The following is a 23,503-nucleotide window of genomic DNA, read 5'->3' as shown; positions in this document are numbered from 1 at the left end:
TATGTAATTAAATATTCCACAATCAAAACATGTTTACCTCGTCATTCGTAATAATGCCACACACTATAGGAAGTATAACGCCAGGTAAGGATCCAACTGTTATATTTAAAGCATTTAAAGAACCTATAAAATGCAAATATGTTAAACAAAAGATAATTAATTTCTTAAGCAAATTATGAACTCTACCTAGTTAAAACTAGTGATCTGCAAGCGGTCGAAATCTATGCTTGAACGTTACTAAAGTTCTTTAGTAAAAGAATATTCATCTATAATAATTGCTATCGGGGTATTATCTTTTTTCTGTAATACAATGTGAACTGCGTCTATTGGCTGCAAACATAACTGTACGTAATTTAAGTATTTTCTGCTAGGGCGATAACTTACTAAATATATATCGCTCGTTTGGAGGAAGAGTGCCACAATACGAATTTTTTAATTTTCTTTTTTCTCGCTTACAGGCCTTCAAAGGACGTTATCTTCTTTGCAAAATAATGGCAGTAACCACTGGAGAGCACAGCAAACTTACTTTTCTTAATGCAAATTGCCTGAAGAGTTCAACTTCAAACGCTTCTCCTGTAAAATTTCCCTTTTCCGTATTGTGACATTCTTCTTCCAAATGAGAGATAAATTAAATGATCCTCTTACAAGTTCCATTTAATTTTTGTTTCAGCAAATTCAGATCTCTAATGAGGCAGCGAGAAGCAAAAGGGATATAAGGGACAAAATTAAAAATTTAGAGATAACCAGTACAAATGTTAGGTAGACCTCTGCTCTGTCTAAGCGAAAGGGATAGTACTAGCAATATCTTTGGTACTAGAAGCCCAAGTATCCAACCACGGATTGTATGGAATTTTCAAACGTCCAGATAAGACGAATCTATCTGAATGAGGGGGGAAAAGTAAAAATTTGATGCGCGTATTCTGCTCAATTTAATGAGGCTCTGCTTCTGCAAAAGCTGAAATGCTAAAAAATAATAGATTCGTCCATTTATGGCTGTAAAACGGATGTTTGTCTTTCCATACAATCCGTGGTCAGACAGTAGGTGCTGCTGTACAGCATGATTCGGAAAATTTTTTAGTGAAAGCCTACCTGGCAGCTGAACTTTAAACACGATTTACTGGAAACTTAAAATAGTCCACGTACATCCCTTTGCTTCTCACTGCCTCGAATGCAAACGAAAACGTCATCTTTGCTTACATTTGAAAGTAATATTCCCTATTTCTACGAAATTTTAATAGCTATAGATGAGTGCACAAACTTATGCATTTAAAAAGTATTACTTCTAACGCGTGAACATTAATACACGTACCCATTCTATTAGAAAACATTCATTCCTGATTGGCGTAAAAGGTGGTTGTGTGGTGAGAACATTTTTATGTTCAGATTCATTGAAATAAAAGTATCCCTATTAGCTCAATTGTTTAGCATCATTAAATTGGCCACTCAATAGACAGTATAGTTGCACGACATTACTCTATACGCGTGTTCTTTTATCAGGTGTCTTTTCGCGTTTTTCTGGAAACTTTAAAAAGTCTACTTACATCCCTTTCCATCTCACTACTCCAATTATTAAAAGGAAAAGTTTAAATTGTTTTAGAGACAAATTTTTCATTTCTAAATTGAATTTTCACTCTACTGGTTATTATATTGCCGCGGGCAGGTAAACGGCAGCATCTGCAGACTGCAGAAATGAGTTTTCAAGATGTTTGAAGAAAAGCGTTTTGGATTCAATACTAACTATAGGGAAATGTTGGAATTAGACGTTTTTTCGAGCCTGTTTTTCAGCGGAAACCAAATAAGCAAGTTTTTACAATGAAGCTATCAGACAATAGAAGACAAAAATGCAAAAAAAAAAAAAGAAAAATGAAAAGTTTGTAGTTACTGCTCTTTATCTGACCATGACAGTATACACCTTAATCAAAATTTATTTGATTATAACATATAATAGTTTTTACTTCCACGAATTAAAAAGTACTACGCAGTTTTTCCAGACAAAATAATGTTTGAAATCAGTAAAATTCAATAATAGTATAAATTCAATTCTAAGTCCTTTCTTCGCACCGTATTTGTTTAAAACTTACCTGCAAAAGTTGGAGTCATGTCCAGAGCAACAATCATCACACCGCTGTTCATTAACCCCAAAATACCTATTGCAATAATAGAACAGACTATTGCTGCTGTGTCCTCAGAATTTGTAAAAATCAAAAGAGCAAGACACAGGGAATAGATTACACTGCCTAGAAAAAACATACGGATGATTATTGAATGTAGGAAGATTAATGCTGATTCGTTATATAAATTTTCAACAATATTTTACAAACAACTGTATTACATATAATCAAGAAAATTGAGTAAACTTTAAATGAAAACAAATAGTAAGCATGATTCAAAAAATCAGTAATCCAACGTCAGAAAGCACAAATATTGCAAAATATTGCAGACACGTGTTTTGGTGTTACAAGGAACACCTTTTTCAATGCAAAGAAATGTGAGCTTCTGGATGAAAAGTCATCCGAGAAAAGCAACACGGTGGAACAGGAGATAGTATAAATATCAAAAACTAGAAATTAAACAAAACAAAAAAGATAAAATGACACCTGGAGGCAAAATTTATTATATAATTCCATCAGGAAAAAAAAACCGTTAAGTAATAAATTTTCCAAGAAAACCCATAAACAATGCAAAAAGTCCAAAAATGAAACCACTCTGAATAAATTAGCAATAAATTTGCCCGCGGGAAAAACTATGTATGAAAGCAATGTATCAAATGGAGAAATGCATTTAAGAACAAAGTGAAGGATAAACATATTGGAATTAGTTAATCACAAAACGAAATAAGAAAGCAAAAAATGAAAAAAATAAAAGTAAGAAATGTACGACGTTTACATAAAAAATAATATAAAAACTAAACCAATTTTAACAAAGGAGTCCACACAGAAGAAAAATAGGGAATTGCAGTAAGATCATTGACTAAATTAGAACGGTTCCTCAGGATGTGGAAAGATTCCCAAAAATCAAGATCCAACGAATTGGGGCATTTTTGGATAATTTGATAAGAGTTAAAATCAAAAAAATGATTTGATTCCCAACAGTGTTGGGCAATACTGGATTTATTCAGCTGTTGTTTCCTCACATAGTTTTGATGTTCTTTTAACCTAAATTTCAAAGAACGGCGGGTCTGTCCGATGTATTCGAGTCCGCAATTGCAAACGATTTTATAGATCCCACAACAATTAAGAGGATGAATAGGATCTTTAAGAGAAGAGAAAGAAAGTTTATTAATAGGAGAAAATACCACTTGGAATTGGAATCGCTTCAGAATTTTAGCAACCTGAAAACCAATACCAGGGAAGAAAGGCAGAACAACTAAATTCTTAGTGTTAAAAGTTCTATTAAGAGCAATATTTTGAGATTTTTTGCAAAGTTTTTTATAAATGGAATCAACTAAGGTGGGCGGATAGTCTCTATCAACAGCCACAGCTCTTAAATAGTTGAGTTCCGCATTAAGAAGCTCAGGTGAAGAACAAATATTCATTGCACGATAAACAAATGTGTTGAAAGCTGAATATTTTTGATTAGGAGGGTGAGACGATAATCTATGTGGGGGTAATGAAACAGCAAAAGGTTTGCGATAAACTGTAGTTTCAAAACCGGACTCAGTTCGAGAAACGAGAACATCCAGAAATGGAAGGCAATTATTCTGTTCTTTTTCACAAGAGAATTGAATATGAGGATCAATGGAATTTAAAATAGATAAAGCATCAACAATGCTTAGTTGATCGTGATTCATAAGAACAAAACAGTCATCAACATAGCGAGCATAGAATTGAAACTGTAGTTTCTGAAACAACTTGAGCTCAAAGTAATGCATGTAAATATCACTAAGGATGGGGCTAAGTGGGTTTCCTATTGCCAAACCATCCGACATTGTATAAAATTTAGCATTAAAAACAAAGGAACATTGCTTTAGACAAGTTTGAGTAAGGAAAACTAAATCCTCAATTTCCTTAGAAGTAAAATGAAATTCAGACAGTCTACTCTGAAGGCATAACAATGAACCCTCGACCAGAACGTTCGTAAATAATGAGTTCACATCAAAAGAAGCCATAAAAGAATTATTTGGAACGCAATTCTGAATTTTTTTGACAAAATCGATAGAGTTTTTTTACAGTGAATACATTATGACTCATAAGAGGAGAAAACACAGAGACTAAATATTTTGCAAGTTTATAAGAAGCCGTACCAATATTGGAAACAATCTGCCTGAAAGGAATGCCAGCTTTATGTACCTTAGGTAAAGCATAAAATCTAGCGCAATTAGCAATAGAAGGAATAACAGAGCGTTTAACATTTAATGGAATAGACTGAACAGACTTGACAGCAGAAGAAATAGCCTTTAACTCATTTTCACTCGGATCTTTAGAAATCTCTAAGTATGGACCAGAAGAAATCAAATCATTAGTTTTGTCAACATAAGATGATTTGTCAAGAACAACAATTTGACCATCCTTGTCAGCTTTGGTAACAACAATATCTGAATTAGAAATTAAATTCTTTACAGTACGACTAACAGTATTAGTAAAGACGGGATTGGAAATTCTAGAATTAAAGTCCACATTAGAAGCAATAAGATGCTTAACGCAATCTTTTTGATTGGATGATAAGGCACTAAATTTAAAAGCTTTCTCAATAGGAGCAATAAGCTTAGAAAAAGAAGGTTTGCTGGCCAGAGCAAAGTTATCATTGCATTTCAGAGCATTAATTTGAGAACTGCTTAAAGGAACACTTGAAATATTAACGACAACATTTTTATTTACCACTGGTAAATTTTCCGAAGGAACAACTTTCGAATTTCTACAAAGTTTAGCTAATTTCTTTTTCAAAACAACTTGATGATTCTCCGAAGAGCGAAGGGTTCTAGACCAAGAAGTTCTATCAACATAATCAAAATCAGAAATAGAATTTGAAATAGAGAGATGCAAATCATAGAGCTCACGTTCAATAAACGAGACGCGTTTCCTAGTTTCTTGGATCGAAGCTCTAAGTAGAGCCAATTTCGACCGAAAAATAACTTTATCAATTTTTGCAGACCGTGGTAAGTTACATTTCAAAGAAATAAAATTCGGAATAACTTTCCTGCGCCTACATTCTTGAAGAAATTTTAAGTGGTTCAAAAAGCGAAACTTCTTAATACGAAGATTGCAAAACCTATTAATTTGAGACATTCCAAAAACAAAATATCAAAGCACATAAGAACAAATTATTATCAAAAATACAAATCAAATTAAAACAGTAACAAGGCAAAATAAGAAAAATGAAGCAAAATTCAAAAACTACCAGATATAACAAATACAACCCAAGGCAAGAAGAAAGAAAAAAGAAAGTAGAATGCAAACGTACGGCCCGTTTAAGCCAACTAAATAACGAATAAATACCTTTGTGCTGAAAATTCAAAAAATCAGTAATCCAACGTCAGAAAGCACAAAAATTGCAAAATGTTGCAGACACGTGTTTCGGTGTTACAAGGAATACCTTTTTCAATGCAAAGAAATGTGAGCTTCTGGATGAAAAGTCATCCGAGAAAAGCAACACGGTGGAACAGGAGATAGTATAAATATAAAAAATTGGAAATTAAACAAAACAAAAAAGATAAAATGACACCTGGAGGCAAAATTTATTATATAATTCCATCAGGAAAAAAAAAACCGTTAAGTAATAAATTTTCCAAGAAAACCCATAAACAATGCAAAAAGTCCAAAAATGAAACCACTCTGAATAAATTAGCAATAAATTTGCCCGCGGGAAAAACTATGTATGAAAGCAATGTATCAAATGGAGAAATGCATTTAAGAACAAAGTGAAGGATAAACATATTGGAATTAGTTAATCACAAAACGAAATAAGAAAGCAAAAAATGAAAAAAATAAAAGTAAGAAATGTACGACGTTTACATAAAAAATAATATAAAAACTAAACCAATTTTAACAAAGGAGTCCACACAGAAGAAAAATAGGGAATTGCAGTAAGATCATTGACTAAATTAGAACGGTTCCTCAGGATGTGGAAAGATTCCCAAAAATCAAGATCCAACGAATTGGGGCATTTTTGGATAATTTGATAAGAGTTAAAATCAAAAGAATGATTTGATTCCCAACAGTGGTGGGCAATACTGGATTTATTCAGCTGTTGTTTCCTCACATAGTTTTGATGTTCTTTTAACCGAAATTTCAAAGAACGGCGGGTCTGTCCGATGTATCCGAGTCCGCAATTGCAAACGATTTTATAGATCCCACAACAATTAAGTGGATGAATAGGATCTTTAAGAGAAGAGAAAGAAAGTTTATTAATAGGAGAAAATACTACTTGGAATTGGAATCGCTTCAGAATCTTAGCAACCTGAAAACTAATACCAGGAAAGAAAGGCAGAACAATTAAATTCTTAGTGTTAAAAGTTCTATTAAGAGCAATATTTTGAGATTTTTTGCAAAGTTTTTTATAAATGGAATCAACTAAGGTGGGCGGATAGTCTCTATCAACAGCCACAGCTCTTAAATAGTTGAGTTCCGCATTAAGAAGCTCAGGTGAAGAACAAATATTCATTGCACGATAAACAAATGTGTTGAAAGCTGAATATTTTTGATTAGGAGGGTGAGACGATAATCTATGTGGGGGTAATGAAACAGCAAAAGGTTTGCGATAAACTGTAGTTTCAAAACCGGACTCAGTTCGAGAAACGAGAACATCCAGAAATGGAAGGCAATTATTCTGTTCTTTTTCACAAGAGAATTGAATATGAGGATCAATGGAATTTAAAATAGATAAAGCATCAACAATGCTTAGTTGATCGTGATTCATAAGAACAAAACAGTCATCAACATAGCGAACATAGAATTGAAACTGTAGTTCCTGAAACAACTTGAGCTCAAAGTAATGCATGTAAATATCACTAAGGATGGGGCTAAGTGGGTTTCCCATTGCTAAACCATCCGACATTGTATAAAATTTAGCATTAAAAACAAAGGAACATTGCTTTAGACAAGTTTGAGTAAGGAAAACTAAATCCTCAATTTCCTTAGAAGTAAAATGAAATTCAGACAGTCTACTCTGAAGGCATAACAATGAACCCTCGACCGGAACGTTCGTAAATAATGAGTTCACATCAAAAATTGCGTTCCAAATAATTCTTTAATGGCTTCTTTTGATGTGAACTCATTATTTACGAACGTTCAGGTCGAGGGTTCTTATCAAATTATCCAAAAATGCCCCAATTCGTTGGATCTTGATTTTTGGGAATCTTTCCACATCCTGAGGAACCGTTCTAATTTAGTCAATGATCTTACTGCAATTCCCTATTTTTCTTCTGTGTGGACTCCTTTGTTAAAATTGGTTTAGTTTTTATATTATTTTTTATGTAAACGTCGTACATTTCTTACTTTTATTTTTTTCATTTTTTGCTTTCTTATTTCGTTTTGTGATTAACTAATTCCAATATGTTTATCCTTCACTTTGTTCTTAAATGCATTTCTCCATTTGATACATTGCTTTCATACATAGTTTTTCCCGTGGGCAAATTTATTGCTAATTTATTCAGAGTGGTCTCATTTTTGGACTTTTTGCATTGTTTATGGGTTTTCTTGGAAAATTTATTACTTAACGGTTTTTTTTCCTGATGGAATTATATAATAAATTTTGCCTCCAGGTGTCATTTTATCTTTTTTGTTTTGTTTAATTTCTAGTTTTTGATATTTATACTATCTCCTGTTCCACCGTGTTGCTTTTCTCGGATGACTTTTCATCCAGAAGCTCACATTTCTTTGCATTGAAAAAGGTGTTCCTTGTAACACCGAAACACGTGTCTGCAATATTTTGCAATATTTGTGCTTTCTGACGTTGGATTACTGATTTTTTGAATTTTCAGCACAAAGGTATTTATTCGTTAGTAAGCATGATATTAGACTTTCTGAATGCATCTTAGTAGAACTTAGTAGAGTAGAGATTTAAAGAACCTATTCTTTGAACTGCTATAAATAAAACTTGACCACGAAGAGATTGCCGTTGACCTTGAAGCGGAAGCACAATTTACTGTCCACCTCTGAGAAGTTGCGCTATGGGCTTGAGCTAGTCCATTTCTTTCAAGGGAGAGCAATCGGTAGGAAGAGGAATTTTTAGATGCAGAGTTGGACTACCATTGCAACCCTTTTATTGGCGAGAAAATCCTGTAGCGCTTGCTGCTTCTTACCTGAATTATATTGTTCGCCAAATAGGCAATAACACTGCAAACTAAATCCGTAAGTTTTTAAGCCGTTTTTTCTCACCCCCATTTCAACAAATGGAATCGTTTAATTGGTCGGGCAGCGGAGCTCAACTTGCCAGAGTTGGACAGTATATAGTTTGTAATAGGTAGAATTAGACTGCTCCGAGTAGTAAAAGGCGCGTTCTCCCACAAAATAATAACAAACAACCCTTTCAAATGATAAAGATGATGTTTCCGCTTGAAAGTCATTCACCATCTCTCCGTTTTTGACACTATTTTTAGTCCATTTTTAACGCAATGTATCTATAGTCTCGCAAGTGACTTTTTTCATATTTTAATATGCTCTTTGATTGAGGTTTGCTTGTCGTTTTACAGTTATTAATTAAACAACTTCAATTAGTAGAAACGTTACTAAGTTATGCTTGTAAAACCGGTATATATACCAAATACCGGTATTTTGAGCAACTTTGCAATACCGGTATTTGCAGAGGTAAAATACCGGTATTTTCGGTATTAACTGAAAATAATAAATAGTTTCAATTAAAGAATTTTCAATTGAACTTATTAAATATATACTTATATTTTAAATGTACAATTTTTTTTCCATGATACAGAACCAAAATCAACCTATTGATGTTAAAATTTAGCTTCAAAAGCACAAACTAATAGATTATCATTAAACAAAAGTAGTCTAAAGATTGCAAAATGATACTGTCATTGCTAGATGTGAGATGAATCGTCACTCACTTTCCCTTTTGTGAAAGTCAATTTCGAGTGTAATTTTGAATGCGTTTGTCCTGTGAAAAATTTATTCTAATCATCAATTGCAGTCGTGCTTTATAAGTTTTTAAAAAAATATTAGTCTCAACGGTACTAACTTCTGGCAAAATCTTTTTCTTAGTATAACAAATGGCGTTTGTTGTCACCAGTATTGGTTTGTTGTCCTGTCTAACTATTTGACTTTATACCTGAAAGATCATATTTAGAAATTATAAAGTGCCTTGAAATTATGCATAGAGATAAAGCTTAATCAATTGAAACATACTTTCAGATATTTACATAATTATAGTTGTAAAGAATTTAAAAAAAAAGCAAAAACAAATATAAGAGAAACTAACAATATCAGATTTAGTCAAGTTTATCGTAAATTTCAAACCAAATGGATAACAAAAAGCAAATACAAACCTCTCCTGCTCTCAAGAGAAAATGATGTTGATGTTGGAAAAGTATCGTTTCTCGGAAAGAAATTACAACTAACTATAAATTTAAGTGATAATAACAATAATAGATACAATGAAAAGAAACACACCCACAAAAGGATTTATCCAAAAATAACAGGCAAGCGACAGAATTAATTGAAGATGAAGGACTTCTAGACAATTAGAGGAGGTGAATCGCATATTGTGAACAGTACCACCGACATGCGTGAATTCAGCTCCTTTGGGAAGCAGTTCACCACTTCATTTCCATAGATACAAACATGGGACAACAACGATATTTAATCATACAAAATTATGCAATCATTTAAAGGCAAAAGCGTCTTGTAATTGAAAATTACTTATTGAAGTTTTTAATTAACTTCTTGTAGGATGCGTGTTGTTGGAACACGTTTTCTTACCTATAGACGTAATTTTAGACCATCTTTTGACTAGCCTGACACTGTTTAGCAAGTTACGTTTTTTATTAATTTTATTTTGCCAAATCCAAGTTTTTACTTATTGTTTCACTCTCTGTTGTTGATGGTGTCGTTAAGAAGGTACTAAATTGAGAAAGGGTGCGTTTATATAGCTATTTACGGCGCTTCTTCCTTTAACGAATGTCTTATGGTAAACAAGAAGTTACATCCAGAACTAAACGAGCCAACTTTCTTGTATAATAACATTCACTTTCTAGACTCTGATCATATTCTGTTAATTAACTGAGACTGCAAATCATGTCAAACATATCTTTTTAACATTTTAAGCTGATTTCTAGAAATAAAATATGTCTGTTGACGGTCGTCACATTCGTATTTGAATCATTAAAATTATAGATTTCTGGAAAAAGAAATATTCTAACTTTTTTTCCTTTGTCATGCTTTATTACTAGGTTGCAAGTAACCTCATAAAAAGTTTTTAAACTTGCCAATGATGTTCCATGATTTTCTAATTTTGCTGATGCTTAAGTATTCTTTTGTACTCAAAAACGAGGATATGAAACCCGAAGACACATTGGAGAACATTGAAATCACGTACGGCACGGAAATAAGTATTCCAGTCTGAAAAAGATATACAAAGAAATGTATTTTGTATTAGAACTAAAACTAGACTTTTCTTCATAAGTTAATTATTTAAGAAGAAAATATTGACATCTAATATTGTAGTTCAAGAGCCCATGAGTGCTCGACCTACGTCATAGTATAAAGGCGCAAAATTTTTCTTGCGTAAGGATTTACAGCAGGTAAGAAAGGTGCGTAAAATTGCTGCAAAAACTAAACATCATTGATTCATTCAATGTCACGTGACCTGGTGGTCTCCATCCAACCACTCCGATTTAGAGGACATTCTAGAGAGGTGCAGACATGCCTTTGAAACTGACCAATGAAAATTTTTAGCTTCCAAAACACAAATCATAAGGGTCTAGGATACCTCAAAAAGAAAAAAAAAATATGCTCCGAAATGGCCTCTAATGGGGGAACCGTGCTAAACATGGCCATATCGTTTCCCGAAGCTGATCCGCCATTTTGGAGCCCTTTATTTTATTGATCCTAGATCCTCGGGATTTGGGTTTGGGTCTTGGAAGCTGAAAATTTGTACAGATTAGTTTCAAAGGCATGTCTGCACCTCTATGAAATTTCGTTTGAATTGGAGATGATCGGGTGGAGACAACGAGGTCACTTGACATGGAATGATTCAGTTTCTGACGCAAATTTTGCTACCTGTTTCTTGCCAAAGCCAGTGCGACTCAGCTTAAATAGTGGTAAACCTTTCTTACCTGCTGTGATGTGTTTACGCTGAAAAATTTTGGACCTTTATACTATGACATAGGTCTGGCGCTCATGTGTTCTTACTCTATTAGTTGATTAAAATTTAACTCACTGATTGTGAATGTATTTTGTGTCAAATAGTCTAGTCTCAAACAAGGGTACGTTCTGAAAAAAGGATGGATCGAACCGGTTACGACATCTACCGGTTCGGAAACGCTGTGGTCACTCTCTGGTGGTTGACCCGGTTGCTACCGCTCGCACCGCCGCCTCAACATAGTTAGAGATTTCACGTGGCATTTTTTGGCCAATCCAGTCGTGTTTCTAGTTTTTTCTCTCTTTGGCCGTAACGCACATGACTATCTCATCACGAAGGTTACGCTTTGATTGAAGCGTCGTCTGCTGTTGAGCTAGAACTAACGCTCTGTAACCACGAGTGTTCGGAAACACAGCTTTTCCACCAGACTTACCAGAAAAATACCAGTGACGTCATTAACCACAATCTGACTACTACGTGGTGTGCCGGTGGATTGTTTCCGAACGTAGCCCAAGCCTTTTAGTACTCTAAGTAGTTAACACACGTCTAAATGATCTGGTTAATCAAATCAACGACGCTGAAATACCTACGTAGTGAAACTTACCTGGGCCACTAAATGCCATAGCAATCCTCCGACAAGGTTTTTCTGCTTCTCCGGACTCGGAACATGAACTTTTTCCCATAATTCATCTACGTTCTTCATAGGAGACAGACATCTAAGGTTTCTAGAAGCCATGCTAGCATTAACTTTGTGCAAAGTGTTGAAATGACTACAGTAGTGAAGTCAACCCAAAGTAAGAGTGGTTCAATTGCCCTATTCGCTCCCTAGCAGTTACTTATTTGAATCGAATTGAATAACCAATGCTCTTGCTTCTGGTGTAAGTTGTTAGGAAAAAGAGGAGGTGAAGTGGTATTGGTCGCACGTATGGGTCATTCTTCAAAAGGTGTAACTTTTCTGTCACACGCCTTTTACTGTAAAAACTTTAAGGAACAATTCATTTAACAATGCTTTTTAATTTCATCAAAAATATATCTATTTTGCGCACAATTTTTACATTACAACTTTTTAATAATAATTTTTATTTCAATATATTTTTGGTTCACAATATGTGAATTCTCACCTCCGTGGCATCTCACACACCTGGTGTGACTGTTTATGTTGCTTAATAACGTGTTTTATTAAAAGTATATATACTTATTTATTTATTATTCCTTTCACAAGTGCCTCAAATACTAATTGTTTAAGTATATTTAATTGTTTAATATTGTATTTTAATTCGTTTTAGTCGGATGAGGAACCATGTCACACATGAATAAACACCAGTGTTGCCAGATTGGGGGAAATTTCCCCATTTTGGGGAAATCTGGTGATCTCTGGGGAAATTTTGGGGAAATGAGTTTTGAGGGGAATTCTTTGGGGAAAATTTTTTTTTCTTGGGGAAAACCTAAGGAAAGAAAAAACCTCGGGGAAAAAAGAATTTTTTTCGTATTGAGATTCACGACAAGAAGTAGTAGTTACACTGTTAGTATCAAACAGAGTTGGTTTAGCTTTGATCAACTTTATAGAATTCGCATTTCGCATTATGTGGAATATTATGCTACGGAATTCGCATTAATGTTCTGCATGAAACACTAGTTGATATGTGAAACAGGCAAAAATAAGTGTGATGAAGAGTGTTCGTGGATAAATAAATAAAAAAAAATCATAGTTTAAATGTACATACAGAAGCAGAGTAGTAAATGCAAGTAGAAAAAAAAAACATTTGGCTATTTCTTATCTGTCGGTCAGGCGCTTGTATTTATGACTAGTGGTACCCGCACGGCTTTGCCCGTAGTAGAAAATTAAAAGGTGTTTTGGTTCCACTATATATTTACAAATAATGCATGATGAATTTCTCGCCAATTGGCTTGCCCACGTTACGGTTCCACGTTATGATAGCTTGATAATTTACTCGTCCATCTTATGATAATTTTGCTCGGGAAAATGTTCTTAAAATTGGAATAGAAAAAGAACAAAATCGAATTTTCAAAAAATCGTTTCGAGGTGCACACCCCTATGCTACAAACTAATTTTGTGCCAAATTTCATTAAATTGGCGTAACGGTGTAGGCGCTATGCGCGTCACAGAGATCCTGACAGACAGAGAGATATCCAGACAGAGAGACTTTCAGCTTTATTATTAGTAAAGAAGATAAAGAAAGATAAAGATAAAGAAGACAAAAAAAAAAAAAAGTGAAAATGGGAAGAAAAAAAAGTTGGGGAATTTTATAAGAAAATTTGGCTATTTGGGGGAAAAAATTTTTTTCAGGAGACAAAAATATTAAAGGAAGTCGATTCATTTTATGAAAATATTAGTGAAAAAATAATTTTTGAATTTGGGGAATTTTTATAGAAAACATCGCTTTTTTGGGAAAAGTAGGAAGGGGAAATCTGGATTTGACCATCTGGCAACACTGATAAACACATAAATTCTCACCTCCGTTACCTAAATACAAAATGCCATTTCTCATTAACAGTGGCAGTAATGACATCACATTTTATTTTCATGATACAAGGGAGCCCTCTTGTTTATTTTCAGCCACAAAGAAGTTGTGAGAATTTTGTCGAAAAACAAGAAGATTTTGGTTTTGTTTGAAAAACTAAGTCAGCTCTCACCTCCATGAACTTGAATTTCAGGGATGTAAATTAATGTAAGAAAAAGAAGTGAACATGTTTTCATATGTTTAACATGTACAAATTGTAACAACAGAAAAAAAATATTTCCCTGAAAAATTTATCCATTAGGAATTTAATGGAAAATTCCTCACCTCCGTGACAGACCTTATCAATGTCATTATTTCTGAGGTGAAAATAACTGATGGACGGGAAATACATCAATATTAGACATTCTACTAAAATTATAAATTGCCAGTATATTCTCAAATTTACTAAACACTATTTTTAACACACATTTGATTTAGAAGGATAACTAAAAATTAAGCCACACTTTAATTAAGAGAGCTTAATATTAGATACCCACTAATCATTAAAATAGCTCATTGTTAGCACAAGAAACATAACTACTACTTTGATATTAAATTGGCCTCGATTTTTAAAATTAAAAGTTTTTTTTATTTTTTATTTCCGTGAACAAGGCATTTTTTTATTATTATTTTAAAAATTTAAATATTAATAATATAAAAATTTAAATTAAAAAAAGAACGAGTAAAATAATTGGAACTTACCTGGGCCATTGTTTACGGATACTTTTAGCAGGTAACACTTTCATGTAAGAATGAAAAAAAAAAAAAAAGACAACAAACGGTTTTGAAATTGAAAATAATTTGCGTTCAGAAGTTACGTTTTCTGGAGAATGACCCGTATAACTTATTTCCACATTATAAGAATTTCAATTTGTTTTATTTGCAGTGAATATAAATAAAGGAATTCGAATGATCATAAAAGATGCGGGAAATATTTAGTCTGTTAAATGGCAGCAATGTGTCATACCATATCACACTCGAGGGCAGTGGCGTAGCTAGACCCGACTTTCGGGGGGGGGTTACTTCTTTTATATATATATATATATATATATATATATATATATATATATATATATATATATATATATATATATATATATATATATATATATATATATATATATATATATATATATATATACATATATATATATATATATATATATATATATATATATATATATATATATATATATATATATATACACACATATATATATATATATATATATATATATATATATATATATATATATATATATATATATATATATAATCGCTTGGAATTTTTTCCTTTTCTTTTTTTTTTCTTTCTCTTCTCTCTTCTTTTTCTCTTTTTTTTTTGGAGACTAACGTTTCGGGGGGGGGGGTTTGTCCCCAAACCCCCCCCCCCCCCCCTTAGCTACGCCCCTGCTCGAGGGTCTCCCGTACCTACCACTATTTATGGTTTTGCAGGTTGGATGAGGCCTAGATGATAACTCTGTTTTTTTTATCCATACCAGAAATCAAGCAATCCCTGGCCTAGCTCCCAATAAAGGTATTGATTCACTTGGAGAACTTTGTGACCACGATATATTTAACGTGCTTCAGTCACCATTAACGACCACGGAGGGCTTTCGACAAGCTGGCATCAAAGACCCTTTGGTTACGAGTCCGACGCCTTACCAATCAGACCACCACGGCTTTTAGCAGCAGTTTACTGCAAACAGCGAACATACCGTGAGCGATGTTTTATATATTTAAAACGGCAAAGTTTTTAAAAGTTTTTGATGATTTGATTCTGATTGGATCGATATATATATTTTTTTGAAACCATGCTCATTACTTTTATAACGCACATTGTGCTCAACATACAGTGAACTCTCTTTCTGAACACTCCCTAATGTGAACAACCCCGATGTTCTAAACACATTTTAATGTCACCGGCCCAAACCTCATAGACTTAACATAGGCTGACTTCTCTGTATTCTGAACACCCTATAATAAGAACGCTACACTAAATTATGAACGCTATTTTTAAATGAACATGTTCAGAATAGGTACTCGGGAATTCCTATAAATCAAATTGCTAAGTGTGAGATGCATTCACAATAATAACACAAACATTGAAGAATATTAAGGGGAAGGTGGAGAGAGGTAGAAAAAAATTACTTTCCTGGGTATTAGGGGAGATTGGGGCTAGTATGCGAAGGGATAAGTGTGCGAATGTTAAATAATTTTCTCGTTTTTGGTTTGACAACTCTGATTGAGCTGTCACGTAACCACGTAGATGCTTCGAACTGTCGGTGTATTTTCAGTGAAATCTGGCAAACCAAACGTGTTGCACAAGAGAAAGTTGTTTTTTTTGCAGTGTTAAGTATTTTTTTCATCCTTAGTTATTTTCTTATAAAGCATATAATAGTAGAATAATATACCAAAACTTTTTAATATTGACTAGCTCATGCGTCTACGCAACAAATGACGTCTTATTCGGCTCATTTTATGAAACCATTTTTAAACCAGTGTAGCTTGATTTCAATCCGGCAAGTTGGGGCTGCGAACTTTTTTCGGGGTATGTGTGCGAATTCGCATACCTGCCCCAAGTTAAGTTTTTAAAATCAAAACATTAAACAAATGAAATTAAAATTCTGTAATCTGTCAAATAATTGCATTAGTTACACTATTCTTGAGCTTAACATTTCTTATAAACATGCGTATACAATTGCCAACGTACGTGCTCTTCTTTCTGGAAATGAGAAAAAACAACAACGGGAAAACCGCACCAGATGTAATGCTGCGTGTATGGTTCATTATCTAGTGGGTAGATGACAACTGGGTTTCTTAAAGGATTTTGCTAAAAACACTAGAAGTTCAAAGAAAAACCTCTGATTCCCTTACTAAACATTTAAGACTCACGTCAATTTGGTAGGCTTGATTTTTGTAAGGAAACTACTACACTATTGTGTGAAAATAATAATAACACTACTCTATTCCCCCCACACTGTAACCATAAGTTGCTGCCTCTTAATAAGAGTCTACATGACCAATTGAAAATTATGTTAATTCCGCCTGTGATTCTTAGACGGTGAATAATCCGGAAAAGCCAATGACGATTTACGACTTAACAACGGTGGTAACAGTTGCTTTTCTACAAGAAGTAAACCCCATAAAATTTATGAATGTTTTCAAAAGAACTGGTGTGTTTCCCTGAAATTCAAACATTTTTCAGGACTGTGAGTTTATACCAAGTTATATCAGTGATCGGTCAGACTCCCAATTTCCTGGATCTATGAGTGAATCTCTTTGTCCTAGCAGCAACCATGTTGGAAGAAAATTATAAAACTGGATGTACCTGTCCTACAGCAGATTCAGTTGCTACTTCATTCAATAATTCAGATTTAGAGTTTCTTACTGAAGACAGCGCTATGTCTCAGCCAAACCCACATAAGTCTCTGAGGATAACTCCATATGAAATACGACCTTATCCTGAAACTGGAGAGGGTCAGGGGTCATTCCATACGAAATGAGCAAATCAGCTGTGGCTGACATGTCACAGATTTCAATGAAAATTTTATTTAGGTAAACCATACATATCTATGAGGAAATGCAAAGTATGGAAGTTTAAAAACTGTTTGTTACTTTGTTATTGAAATTAGAAGTTGATGCTTACGCTAAGCCTAAATTTTCAGAGTCCATTGCTACCAGTTTGTGACTCAGTAACTCCATAAGTTATAAACGTACACTTAAAAAAAATATTTCCGCATTCTATAAACAATTCCTATTGAGAAAGAGCAAAGTAAAATTAATTTGAATCTTTTTTTGAATCTGAGATATTAACAAAGATTGAAATTTTGCCAATTTACTTCAGAATTTAAATCACTCTTCTAGCTCTTTTAATGAAAATATAACAGTAAAAATGATTCAGATTGAAAAACTGTCTATAACTAACTATCTGCTCTAATTTAGTAACTGTTTATGAATTTCTTGATGACGAAATCGTACTTTGAAAAATCGTAAATTTCCAAAAATTTCATTTTTTCCTCTGTTTCAGATGTTTTTTTTGAAGATGAGGGAATGCTCTAAATTTACTCTTTTTTTTTACGTAACACATTGAAGTGTCTTTTAGATGCTACTAAATTTTAATCATTGGTATCAGCGTATTTTTGTTAATAGAGTAACTTGAACTAAGGTAAAATTTCATTAGTTACTTCTTTTTATTTTGTAAGTTTAGCAAAACTAACCATTTCTTCCGTGTTTCATTTTCTCAAAAGCATATTTATGAAGTACAGTCTAAAATGTAAATTTTTTTAATTGAAATAAATGTCTTACTTGCGTTTGCATCATTTAGTCGTTTATCTAATTCTTTGAATTCTCGTAATTTCACATAAGGGTCAATCCATACAAGTTCCATACAGTAGAAACTACTCATTCATGTTCAAATATTTCTAAGTTATCAAATTAAAATAATGATTTTGAAAATTACAATATGTTTTTTTCAGTATAATGTATTATATAGGGCACAATATACGTAATTTAAGAAGGTGCCATGACGTTTTCACACTTTTTATTTCTGTTTTAGTATGTGAATTGACTAGCACAATTGCTTAATTTCAAAGATCTGTATCTTTTTTACAAACCAAATACAAAAAACAATATGTATAACATGAATAGTACTTGAACGGAATATTCAATTGGCCAGGAAATTTTATATTTAATTCCATTCCCTTTTGGTTTATAGGGGTCTAAAAATGTTATTTTCGTCATTTTTCCGATTTTTGAGGGGCTGTAATCTATAAAGGGTGCACAAACACACAGCAACAGTTACATATTCTTTTTTAGCATAGTTCCAGTGATTAGTTTTTGTCGTATTTCATTTTGTGTTTCCGTCCCCTACGTGAGTTATTCCCCTTTGAAATGAGAAAAATTTTTACATTTTGCCTTGAACTTTAACCTGTTGCCATTATTTCAATTATTAACTTACAGCTACGTAACTCAGCATGTAAGACTATCAACTTATGCACTTTAACATCAAAGCGTTAAACTAACTGTCATAAATGTAATTCAAATAGATTTTGTTAAAAATACAAAGGTCTAAAAGTCCCATTTTTGACTACGAAAATCACTTTTGATGATTTCTAAAAAATCAAAGGTCCAGTTGAGAGAAAAAATAAAAGTGGTTTTAAACATCTTTCATATGCAGCTTTTAGGAATATGAAATTCAAAAAAAAAAAAAGTTAAAAATGATCGAACCTGTATGGATTGACCCATAAAACAAAAAAAAAAAAAAAAAAAAAAAAACTATTTTTCTGAATTTTATTTTACGTTTGGAAATCAAAAACCAATTTCAAGTTTCTTCAAGCAAATAGTAGAAACACAACTCTATATTCTTGTAAAATTTTAAAGTTGTCTGCATTTTCCCTCATTTGAATTTTTGTGTGTATGTGAAGGGGAAAATCATCATTTTACAAAATGTCACTAAGTTTAAAACTAATTTTGAAGACAAAGGAATTAAAATACAACTTCAAAAGTAAGGTATTTCTTTTATGATACTTAGCACACTATTAGGTATTAATTTCATCAAAGCTAATGCATTCCTTAAAGATTGAGATTAAAAAATAAAATGCGTAATTATGAGAAAATTGAAATATTTTCAGTTTTTGAAACAAGCTTAAAAGTTAACTATAATAACTTTGAAAATTTTACTGATATCAGATTAATTACCCTACTCCATAGATTGCAGCAACATATAACTTTTATGTTTTCATTAAATAGTTAATAAGGTACAAGCCTTCAAAAGTGCAACATTCAGCATTTATCAGAATGCTGATCAATTTGACCAATTTTCAATCGCATGCAACTATTCAAATAAAAAAATTTAAGCAAAAATATTTTAGATATTTTGATATAGGCATAAAAGGAACCTCTGTATACCTACTCATAAAAATCTGTTACCATGCGGCCATCACTTTTTTGCGAATTTTGCTCATTTCGTATGGAATGACCCTCAGATCAAAAAAGGATGGAAACGGAAGAGGTCTACAGCATTGGCAATACTTTAATACTCCAGTCAAAAATGCTCTTCAGGAAGAAAGAATCTTAGCAGAAAAACGTAAATCACCACAAATAGGCTCCAAAACATACAAGAAATCGCTGAATCCAAGAAAAAAAGAATGTAAACCCAAAAGAAACATAAAAAAGAAGAACAGAGGCGAATAAAATAATTCATTTCAAATAAAGTTTGCATTTTTCAGCATTTACTTCTAAAATCAGTTAAATTTTTTGTATGGTGTAACGTACCTAATTTTAAAGCAATTACAATACTAATTTCGCTTTTTTCATTTATTGGTAAGTTTTACTTGCTTATTTAAAGCATCATTGATGCTTTATGCGAAATTTTCTATGTCTATTACGAGTTTTTCTGAATTCGCTAACTTATCCCAAACAGCTCGCCAACTTACCCCGTGACGGGGCAAGTGTGACAAAGCATAGCCCCAAGTCGCCGTATTGAAATCAAGTTACACTGATTTTAAAATGGGTTCATTAAATAATCCGAATAAGACGTCATTTATTGCGTAGAAGCATTGGCTATTCAATTTTAATAAGTTTTGGTAAATTACTCTACTATTATATGTTTCATAAGAAAATAATTAAGAACAAAAAAAAAAAAAAATTAACACTGCGAGAAAACACTTTTTTCTCGTGCAACACGTTTGGTTTGGCAGATTTCACTGAAAATACACTGAAAGTAGCGAGGCATCTAAGTGGTTACGTGACAGTGCACTTGGAGCTGTTAAACCAAAAACAAGAAAATTATTTAAAATTCGCACACTTACCCCTTCGCCTACTAGACCCGGTCTCCCCTACATACTGCAAAAATAAATTAAAAAATGATTCTTTTTTTTTTCTCTCCGTGTATGAAATTAAAAAAGAAAAAAAGAAGTGAAGGAGTTAGGTTATATGCTGAGTTGAATTAGACATTGCACTTGCACTAGCCACCAATCTGAAGTTTAGCACCTGTATCTCAGCCACCGGTATGGATCACTAAACAAATTACTAGACATAGTTCATTAACGCAATAGAATGTATGTACATGCATTCTCTGGTCTTCCTTTATAATGAAAACGCACATAATCTGAACACTTTTGTTCGGTCCCATGAGTGTTTAGAATAGAGAAAGTCCACTGCACAGGATTTTACAAACTCCATTAAAGACAGCTCGGCAACTAGATTTCAAATCCATCATTATGTAGAGGACCTAGCCTTGCAGCCTAACAGCACAAAGATAAAATAGTTCCTCTTAAAAGATAAATTTCCGGTTTAACCCCAGTTTCGCAGACATTTTAAATCCCTCCCCTCCCTTAAATATATCAGAAGATAAGATTGAAACTGAAAAGCAGGGGGAGGGACATTTCCTGTCGGCGAAACTGGGGAAACACCAAATTTCCAGCCACTTGTTAAGAAGCAAATACTTACTTGAGCCATTGAATAATGCAGAATGGTTCCTAAAAATGTCGCATGAACCAATAGAAAATGAGCTCCTATCCAAGTTTGGCCAAAAGTTCCAATGAAAAGAGCATATGTTGGCATACTAATTAATATTTTCCTCCACGGAACCGCTGGTCTCTGTTCGAAACAAAAATAGAAGACTATTTGATTAATAACATTTTTAGTGGATCCTTAAATGTAATGCGTCAAATAATAATGTATCTTATAGGTATAGAAAACACAAACAACGATGTGCTTTTCTTGTATGGGAAGTATATAAATGTTTATGCTGACAGAAAAATGCAAGAAAAAAAGCATTGCATCGAGCATGAACTTATGATGAGAAGAAATAAATTCTAAGCAACCTGAAGCGCAAAAACGGAAATGTTTATCGACCAATTTCTAGAGATACGCCCTCTCCACGCAAATTACCGAGAGCCTGGTTAATGACATTCAGAGACTGCTGTTTCGTCCTTGCTGGACTAATAAATTCGGAATATTCTGGAGGCTGATGTCATCTCATTGAAGCTGGGAGTTCCAACAAACTCGTAGCTACAAAATGTAGCGCACCAGCTAGAGTCTGCAGCAATGGTCCAGTTCAACTTGACAATTAAAGGCAAAGCTTGGGAGCTCACACAAGGGAGAGTCTGCAGCAGTGGTCCAGTTCAACTCGACAATTAAAGGAAAAACTTAGGAGCTCACACAAAAGCGAGAGTCCACAGCAATGGTCCAGTTTAACTTGACAATTAAAGGCAAAGCTTGGGAGCTCGCACAACAGCGAGAGCCCGCAGTAATGGTCCGGTTCAATTAGACAATTAAAGGTAAAGCTTGGGAACTCGCACACCAGCGAGAGTCCGCAGCAATGATCCAGTTCAACTTGACAATTAAAGGCAGAACGTGGGAACTCGCTGTTGTTCTAGATTCTTTTTAACTACCAGTTTGTAGGCCTACCCAGTTTCAATGAGATGATATCTGCCTCCAGCTCGGGTTTTGACTAGTCCAGATTGATGATTCCAGAACAAGGAAGAAACTGGAATCTCTGGAACTGGGCTGCCGGTATTTTGCGTGCAGTTCTGTCTAAGCCCTGATTTAAAGACGGTAGTTTACTGCCGAACCATTGTAGAGGAAATGAAGGAACATTTTTTTTTTTCATTTCTTTGTTTTTCAAAGAATATTATCAACCAGAAAAACGCCCGTCAAGGCATGACGGGTGAAAATTGCTTCTACATTTGAGCGAAGCAATTGCCTGTTTGAAAATTTTACTTAACTTCAGTGGATTAACCCTAAACTCCAGTAGATAGCGTTCATTGTTGACCCCTTTTTCGTTTCTCCATCTTCCTAAACTGACAGTCTTACCAGTAAAAATGTTACGATACCGGATTCAGTTTACCCGGGTCAGAATAAAGCATTTCTCTGCATGTTAAACACTACAAAAAAATATTACCAAATTATCATGCTATGACGCGAGTTTCATTGTTGATGACGTCATCCCGGTGCGGATACTGTATTACATAACGCTTAATTGTAGACCCACTATTTTGGAACAAAAGGATTTTGAAACAAAAAATAAAAATAAACTAGCTGCGTCGTCCGGCTTTGCACGGTCCACCCGAAAAATAAAAGTTTTGTCAAGTGACGCGTGCTGAGTAAAAAAAAATGAGTAAAATTTTGCTGAAGATTCCGATAAAATTAACAAAAAAGAAACATTTTAAATCTTTCTATTACAGGAAAAGCCTCAAAATAAAACCCAGAATTTCATTTGCTCATGTTCGAGAAAGAAATTGGCAACCTCTGAATAATAGTTTAAATGGAGGAAAACCTTCGAAAAAATAAGGATTTTATGTCGAAATCTAAGTATCACGATTAATAGTTTTTAATTAATATCTTCGCTAATTGTTATCGGAGGATTATGTTAAATAGCCAAACATAAAGAAGGAAAAAATACGAATCTATCGAAAATTGGTTCGATGCGATCAGTTTACTGGTGTTCGGGAGAAGTAACTCGGACATAAATAGATAGATAGATACATAGGTACATACGCTCAAAGTTTAATTATGTAAGATAAATAAATATTTGACAACAATAATAATAAGTAACGAATTTACAATCTGATTATAGAAAAATTATAATTATGAATATTTGCACTAACTTTATAAAACTTAAAATATGTTACGCTACTGTTTGCGCTCACATGTGCCCCTAGATATTCAGTTCACAAGTGTCCCGTCATCTACCAGAGAAAACTTATAAAAAAGAGAAATCT

General features: G+C 33.4%; 1 protein-coding gene across 2 annotated transcripts in view; it reads right to left on the bottom strand.

The window, feature by feature from the left end:
- LOC129220461 (sodium-dependent phosphate transport protein 3-like) overlaps nt 1-23,503 on the bottom strand; it is a 44,680-nt gene that overhangs the window by 2,774 nt on the left and 18,403 nt on the right. For both annotated transcript variants that reach the window (XM_054854880.1, XM_054854881.1), the window contains 4 exons: nt 21,228-21,377; nt 10,375-10,511; nt 2,082-2,233; nt 38-123 (listed from right to left, as the gene is read on the bottom strand). In XM_054854880.1, the coding sequence (XP_054710855.1) occupies nt 38-123; nt 2,082-2,233; nt 10,375-10,511; nt 21,228-21,377 (525 nt within the window). The remainder of the gene's footprint in view (nt 1-37; nt 124-2,081; nt 2,234-10,374; nt 10,512-21,227; nt 21,378-23,503) is intronic.

The sequence above is a fragment of the Uloborus diversus genome, chromosome 4, assembly GCF_026930045.1.
Source record: "Uloborus diversus isolate 005 chromosome 4, Udiv.v.3.1, whole genome shotgun sequence".
Lineage (NCBI taxonomy): Eukaryota > Metazoa > Arthropoda > Arachnida > Araneae > Uloboridae > Uloborus > Uloborus diversus.
Note: the sequence above shows the minus strand (reverse complement) of the source record. Positions and strands in the feature narration are given on the sequence as shown.